Source organism: Bidens hawaiensis, unplaced genomic scaffold, assembly GCF_021521415.1.
Source record: "Bidens hawaiensis isolate Kalapana, Puna unplaced genomic scaffold, B.hawaiensis_p1.1 tig00026600_1, whole genome shotgun sequence".
Taxonomy (NCBI): domain Eukaryota; kingdom Viridiplantae; phylum Streptophyta; class Magnoliopsida; order Asterales; family Asteraceae; genus Bidens; species Bidens hawaiensis.
This window is the reverse complement of record NW_027505074.1, coordinates 193880-201977: the sequence shown is the minus strand read 5'-3', so window position 1 is coordinate 201977 and position 8098 is coordinate 193880. Positions and strand designations below refer to the sequence as shown.

Here is an 8098-nt window from a genome sequence, read left to right as displayed (position 1 = left end):
ATCATGTACCTGAGTTTCATCTTTATGTGTGGAAATTGTATACAAATGTCCTATAATATATGTTTTAAGTTTCATCGTTTTGTTTTTAGATTTTGTTATGTTGGGATGATGGTTTGAAATGACTAACCGACAATAAGACAAAAAGATGCTCCAATCAAATACGTGGAAGATGGTTACACATTCACTGAAGGGTGCATGACTGTGTAAGAAAACGTATCATTTTTTAGAATATTATTAAAATAAAGGGTTTGGGGGACAACAGCAAGATTCGGCCATCAACCACCCAATATCTTTTTAAGGAATATATTCATTTACAAACTCTAATTGATTTCCGGTCAATCTTCTCATTTTAGCTCGTTTCTTTTGTTATGTTTGATCACTTTTGTCATCAATCTTCTCATATCAGTTAATTCTTTATGGTCACTTCTATCATTTTCAAAAAAAATAAAATTGTTTCATTTTCTTCTTATTTCGGTTCAATGCATGTGTCACCGCTAATGCCTAATGTCGCTGCTAATTAATGTCGTAGCTACTATCGCTCACAATCTATGTACGTGCTTATTATTTCTGACCCTTGATGGCCACCCAATCTTCTAGCCCCGTCATTTTCTTCTTTTATCATCTCTCTTTTAACAGGTCGATTTCTTGTTTCTCCTTCAACGCCTACATCACCTTCAACACTCATACCCGGCCCATCTCTTTCAACCAGCCTTCATCTATCAAGACCGTCACATGTCACGATCAGCCGCCATTGTCAAGATCTAAGCTATGTTAAGACCGCCAAGATCCAAGCTCTGGTTCACTAGTTTGAAGATCCGACCACCCGCAATTTCAACCTCCATCCACCACCCCCATGCTTCAATTTCAGCCAATATTAACCACCATTGTCAAGCTCCACCACCTCTCTCTTGTAGTTTAAACTAAAGTAAAAATTATGTAGAAATCGTGTAATTTAACCAATTTTAATGAGAAATTATGCGTGTTTTGTTTCATTTTCAAGTTTTAGTTTTATTAATAATTATGTTTTGTTTTGTTCTTTTTTTAAATATGGAAATCTGTCTCCAGCAAAGCCTCGGTGACCATTAGACGCGTTATACATAAACAGTGACTAGAGAACAGTAGCGCGCGACAAAGACTTAGTGGTGACACATGTTGCCACTAATACCTTTAGCGACAACTGGAGGTATTAGCAACGACAAATAAGTTGTGACTGGCATGCAAGAATGAGAAACAGAATTAAATAAACAATCATGAACGAATGATAAAAAAGAGTGTTTGATTGGTTGTTGATATAGAATCACCTATTAACTCATCTATTTCAATTTCTCTAAAACATCTTAAATTCATTCCTAAATGCTACGTCACAAAGCAAGCTCACCTGAATAAGAAAAATTCAAATCGATCCAGCCACTTAAAAATTCATTTTTCATACTAAAAATATTCAAATTTTATTTCTAGTTTCCAAATTCTATTTAACTTACATTTTGCTAGTCACTACCCAACAGTACCTATCTGCTATTCTGCTACACCTTGGGTTCAAAAACTCTCCATATTCCCACCTGGCATTCACCTATGGTTCTGGGGCCCACATCTCCTACACGTGTCATCTTCTTGATTTGCATGCTCTACACCCTCATATCTATATACCCTTTTACCAATGTAGCCATTTTTCCTCCAAGCACCGTCTCTTAATCCAATACTCTCCGACGATGGTATCCCGTATTATATGCTGCTTCATTCTTGTCTTGGAAACTGTGGCGGTTCTATCTGCCGCAAGTGGTCAAAGGTGGCGGTGGGGTTGGGATCCCTTGATCCGGTCACCGGTTGATACAGAAGAAGAAGAGGTGGATGAACAGGTTACGAATGGAACGAGATGGGCGGTACTCGTTGCTGGTTCGAATGGATACGGAAATTATCGGCATCAGGTAATTAGTGATTAGCTTAGTGAATTATTTTGCATATATAGTTTTAATTTTGATATAGCTAGATAACAACATTGGCTAAGGTATGTTTAGAATAGGGTTTGGTTACTTAGCCGAGTTCAATGGATCATGCGGTGTCATTTATAGAAATCTTATGAAACCAATGTAGTTTTTAAAAGATAGGATTTTGCAATTCAAAAGGGGTTGTGCAGTTTGCTGTCTTATTATTACATTCTGTTTTGATGTAATCACTAGTTTTTAGACTTATTTATCTATATTGGGTTCTGGTTTAGTCTGTTTAATTTGCACCGTTTACTTTGGCCAATTATGGCTAGCTATGAAGTTTGACCTGAAATGTCCGGTTTTCTATGTTTGGTTCAAGCGGTATGTATAGCTGCTAAAACGGTTTTTGATGTTTTGGTTTAAGCGGTTCGTATAGCTGCTCAAACCAAAAGGCAAAAACCACTTAAAAGTCTTGCTTGAGTTTTAACAGCCCAGTTGGGTTTTGAAAAACAAGCCCATTCCAAGAGTTTTTGTCTGGCCTTTTGTGTGTTAAACTAGGAGAACCCTAGAAAGATTGAAGTTGAATCGAATTCAATTGAAGTAAGTAAATGAAATCAAGTGAGAGCTTGACCTTACAATAAAGCTATTTAATGAAAAAGTTTTGAGACAGATGTTTATATAAATATGATAGTTTATATTATAACTAGTATCTATTGATAACATAAATATAATTACATTAAAAAACATTGTTATTATAAAGTTAGGATAATAGTAACTTGATCATATGTATGAGTTATGGTTGGTAATTTCCTAACGTTTTCACAAGTAGGTAGTCATAATCCCAAGTCCAGTGGCGAAGCTTCGACTGAGGCACCGGGGGGGCCGAGCTCAAAATGTATACAAAATTTCACAAACGAGGGGGAGCCGGGCTCAAATTTTCGGCTGAAAAAGGCTAAACTTACACTACGTATAAAAAATTTTCAGCCGAAAACGGATAAATTTTCACTACCTATATGTAAAGGGGGGGGGGGGGGGTGACCCCGAGCCTCAATGAAGCTTCGCCCTTGCCCAAGTCGGTAGTTGGTGGATATGGTAGGCGAATATGGAATGACCTAATTTATAAAGCCAGTTAAGTTTGATTTGGTTTTCTAATTGTGATAGGATTAGTATGGTAACATCTTGGTCATCAATTTTTAGGGTTATATTTATAAATAATTAAATATAGTGCTTGGATAGAGGCTTTGAAGAGGTGATTGGTAAAGAATCATCGTAATGAGTTTTTGATTTAGTTTTCGTTTGCAGTAATAAAGTGTGTCTATTGATCACGTGTCTTGAATTATAATTATAAACTTATATGTAAAACTACATATATGTAAAACCACACACATATATATATATGTATCTTTTTAAATAAATTGATTAAATTTTAATAAATAATAGTTGATCAGAAAATGATGTCATGCCACTGCCACCACGTAAGCAATAGAGCATTAACTAACCAAACCACCGAAAACAAGAGTAATAGAGGGGGTTAATATAGTCATTTACGTTTCTTTGCCAACAAATTAATGTTGATGAACTTTGCCCCATTTTATATTTTGGCCTTTACCTGGTAACACCCCCCTCCCCCCAACCAACCACCAAAAAAAAGAGGGTGTGGCATCGTTTTTGTGGTGGTTTAAAGGTGTTTGGTGGTTAAAGTGGATTAGGTGGCCGTCATTAAGTGTTAGCTAGCCCACCACCTCTTCACAACACTTAGTCTTAACGAATTCCGAGGCCAATAAGCATTCTATAAAACTCCACTAGCTTTGATCTTTTGTTAGTTTAAAATCTCATATATCCATACATCAACTTAACATATTTAGTCCCCTTACAACGTACACATATTATATCAGTTAATAATTAGTGTCTTTTGTCTACATTTTCTATCTTATTACTTTTATGTTTTGCCACTATTACTTTTTGTATAAGTGTTAATTGGTTTAACCCCAAAAGATCGATTTCCTTTTAAATGCTGATTTAACTTAAAACAAATTGGTATGGTTTTCTGATGAGACCGGAATTATCGGTTAATAGTAGCATTTGAAGTAACTAATCATAAGTGTTTCTGTAAAATAAATTAAAGATAATTTGTTAAAAGTCTAGATAGAAGATGTGAATCAAATTTCAATCGAAATATAGTTATAACCGGCTTCTGCCGTAAATATTTACGAAGTATAAATTGTTGTTGGTTTATGCTATTGAATATAAATATAATATAAGATTGTTGTATCACAGGCGGATGTTTGTCATGCGTATCAAGTACTTAAAAAAGGAGGATTGAAAGATGAAAACATAGTCGTGTTCATGTACGACGATATTGGAACACATGATTTGAATCCAAGGCAGGGCGTCATCATCAATAGCCCCAAAGGTGACAACGTCTATGCCGGTGTGCCAAAGGTACATTGCTAAAACAAAAAGAAGTGTCAAATGGTTTTTGATTTAATATCTGTTCGCTATTGAGTGACAGTGTCCATCAATTGAGTATAGAAGGTGTTATTACATATGTAGGATTACACAGGGGAGAATGTCACGGTAGATAATTTGTTTGCCGTGATTCTTGGTGACAAGAATGCAGTAAAAGGTGGAAGTGGAAAGGTTGTTGATAGCAAACCTGATGATCGAATCTTTCTTTTCTACTCTGATCATGGAGGTCCTGGAGTTCTCGGTAAGGTGTTCAAGAATATTGTTGAAGAATATATGCGACTATTAATTATTTCTCAACAGTTTAACTTTGTTTGTAGGGATGCCCAACACGCCACATCTCGTAGCAAAGGACTTGGTAGATGTTCTGAAAAAGAAACACGACATGGGTACATATAAAGAAATGGTAACGTATATGGAGCTAGGACAGCTAGTCCTGATAGACCTTGCTATGTATTATAAAAACCAATCATATGTATCCAAACAAAAGGTTGTAAATTGTAATTATCTCTGAAAAAAGTTAATGTGTGTAGGTTATATACTTGGAAGCATGTGAAAGTGGAAGCATATTCGAAGGCATACTTCCCGAAGACCTTAACATATACGCTACAACTGCATCGGGGGCTCAAGAGAATAGTTATGGAACATATTGTCCAGGGACGGAACCACCTCCACCGCCGGAGTATATGACTTGCTTGGGAGATCTATATAGTGTTGCTTGGATGGAAGATAGGTATTTTGTTTCATTCATCCATTTAGTATCCTAAAGTGTCTATTAACATGAACTTGTTTTGTGTTTAATTTGATGCTATTTATATGGTTAATTCACCAGCGAGACGCACAACCTGAAGAAAGAAACTCTCGAGCAACAATTCAACAAGGTCAAAGCTAAGATTTTAGTGTACTTTTTTGTTATCGTAAATTCTCGTAAAGAGTTTTTTTTAAATCAACACATTTTCATGCACAGGTGAAGAAGAGGACATCTGATGCGAATACTTATAATTTGGGTTCACATGTGATGGAATATGGCACCAAAGCTATTAAACCGGAGAAGGTCTCTTTGTATCTAGGATTTGATCCAGCAACCGTAAACTTCCCTGCTAATCAGATTCACTTTGATAAGCTGGATGGTGTAAATCAAAGAGATGCTGATCTTGTATTCTTGTGGCAAAGGGTAAACTATATTGCTTTCTAGATACACGAGTAAGCTTTTTGTGCACTATTTACTAATTTTGGTTTCGCTTGCGCGTATATGTGTAGTACAAGAAATCACCGGAGTCGAGAAGAGCTGAAGTTCTTAGAGAGATTACAGAGACATTGACACACAGGGGGCATTTGGATAGTAGCATCGACATGATCGGTGTGCTTCTTTTTGGACCACAAAATGGTCGTTCGATCCTCCATTCGTCTAGAGGTCCCGGGTTACCTCTAGTGGATGATTGGGAATGTTTTAAATCTACGGTATGTTTTACTTATAATTACAAACTTTTTAACATGTTATCGTCATTCTATTATAACGATATTTACTAAAATTGTGATTGGTAATGAAGGCTCGGTTATTTGAGAAGCATTGCGGGTTGTTAACTCAATATGGCATGAAGCACATGCGAGCCTTCGCAAATATCTGCAATAGCCTAGTTGAGAAGAAGACAATTGAGGAAGTGTTTATCGCTACATGTAGCGAGAAAAACAACGCACCGTATGGAACCTTGGGTGCTTATAGTGTTTGATTTTACACATGTTCTCAGGTTATGTTTATTTATAGCATCACCGTAGTTGATGGTGCTTGGTTCTGGTATATGTTTTTGCATGTTTCCGGTGAAAATAAATGTATAATGTGTATAATCTTTGGTAAGGTGAATGTTCGTTTATAATTTAACTTTGAAAGTTGGGGTTTGGGTTTATGTAGGGGTGTCAATTCTTGACACGACCTAAAACCCAACCCAAACTCGACACGAAAAAAACAGGTATTGGGTCGGCTAACATGATCCGTTTAAAAAACGAGTCGGGTTCAGGTTGACCTGTATAAAAACAGGTTGACCCGTTAACCCGTTTAATTTTTAGATATTTTAAAATTAATATTATATTCCCTCTTTAGTTTTATAATGTGTTGAAGAATTTAATTATTTTTAATCTCCATATTATTCTTTTAGGTCTCTAAAATTCTATTTTTCGTGAACGACACTTTTAAATTCTCAACTAAAATTTCAATACTTGAAATGCATTTCTTCTGTCAGTTTATCACCAATATGCATGAACATATCGTCAAATCCATCTATATCTTTTTTTTTATTTTTTTTTTTTGTCAGTTTTACCAATATGCATGATCTATATCTAAATAGACTCATGAGACTTATGTTTAAATTTCATTTGAATTTTGTAATTTGCAATATATGGTTTTGATATTATTATAATTTGTATGTCTGATTATATATATTAACTTATTTAAAAAATATGGGTTAAACGGGTCATGTTCGGGTCGACCCGAATTTATGTGTTAGTGGGTTAGGGTTGACATATTTGACACGAATAATAATATGGGTCGGGTTCGGGTTCGGGTTGCATATTTTAACCCGACACACTTGACTCCCTAGGTTTATGTCTGGGTGCACTTGATTACGGGTTCATTTGCTTGGGTTTAGTAAAACTTGCATAGAAAAAGTGGAAATCATTATAGCAACACATAAATAATAAGATATTAATTTATTTCATTATTGTATTAGCTTACGATAAATTCGTCATTTTAAGTTTAAAGTACCTTTTGATTTCTTACTATATGGTTTAATAACCTTACCCCACGATAGTTAATGGTGTAGTGAATAATGCTTTAATTAATAATTTATTATAAATGGATATGGATTATTACCCATTAAAATATGACGTTTATTCACCATCGGCAGTATGGGACACTACTCCCAAATCACAATCCATTCCTTTGTGAGTGAATGTGTATTACAGGAAGTGTGTCTCTCTCTCTCTTCGAACTTTGTGAGTGGCTCATGTAAATGGTGGCTCTGTATTTACATGAAGTAGTTATAGTTATAACTAGTCATGAGTGAAGGAGAAAATAAGTATTATTATTTATTAATATGTTTTTCTTTTTCTTTTTTTAAAAAAAAAAAACAAAATTAGGGTTAATATTTCATCACATAGAATTTGTATTGATATATAAAATCAGCCAAACGATTTACAATGAAGTGACAGGTAAACGGGCAACAAGCTACGTTGCAACCCCTTTTTAAATTGCAAACTCAATTCTACTAAAAAAAAGGTTTCGGTTCTTATTTTCTCGTTCACTCATAAATATGTTTTGAAAAAATATTTACGAGTGAAGGAGAAAATAAATATTGTTTGTTAGTATATTTGAAAATAAATATATGTTTGTAGGCCAACACCGCAAATTTATTGGTGATTTCCAATATATCACCTACATATATAAAAACCATTTTTATTGGTGGGTAAGATGTCATGTCTAATAATGTCCCATCGGTGATTACCACGAGTTTACAACACTTTTAAAAGTTTTGTTAAAGCTGATTACTTGGTTCGTTTCTATGCTTTGCAGATGTTGCACTATTGGTCCTCAACATTTATATTACACATTTGATCTTAATAGGTGTAAACTTATTACTTAAGTAGCAGTCCAGACATATGAATATTGTAATTATGGCGGTTTTTACTTAAATTTTAAAGAAAATTCTATGTAA

General features: G+C 34.8%; 1 protein-coding gene across 1 annotated transcript; it reads left to right on the top strand.

Annotated features, from left to right (window-relative positions):
• The first annotated feature begins 1694 nt into the window (after positions 1 to 1694).
• LOC143610504 (legumain-like) lies at positions 1695 to 6279 on the top strand. Its single transcript, XM_077084966.1, has 9 exons — positions 1695 to 1925; positions 4203 to 4367; positions 4479 to 4635; positions 4712 to 4797; positions 4925 to 5124; positions 5224 to 5272; positions 5359 to 5565; positions 5652 to 5852; positions 5942 to 6279. Exons 1-9 carry the CDS (start codon positions 1710 to 1712, stop codon positions 6119 to 6121), a joined length of 1461 nt encoding a protein of 486 aa, XP_076941081.1. The 5' UTR covers positions 1695 to 1709; the 3' UTR covers positions 6122 to 6279.
• The last annotated feature ends 1819 nt before the right edge of the window (positions 6280 to 8098 follow it).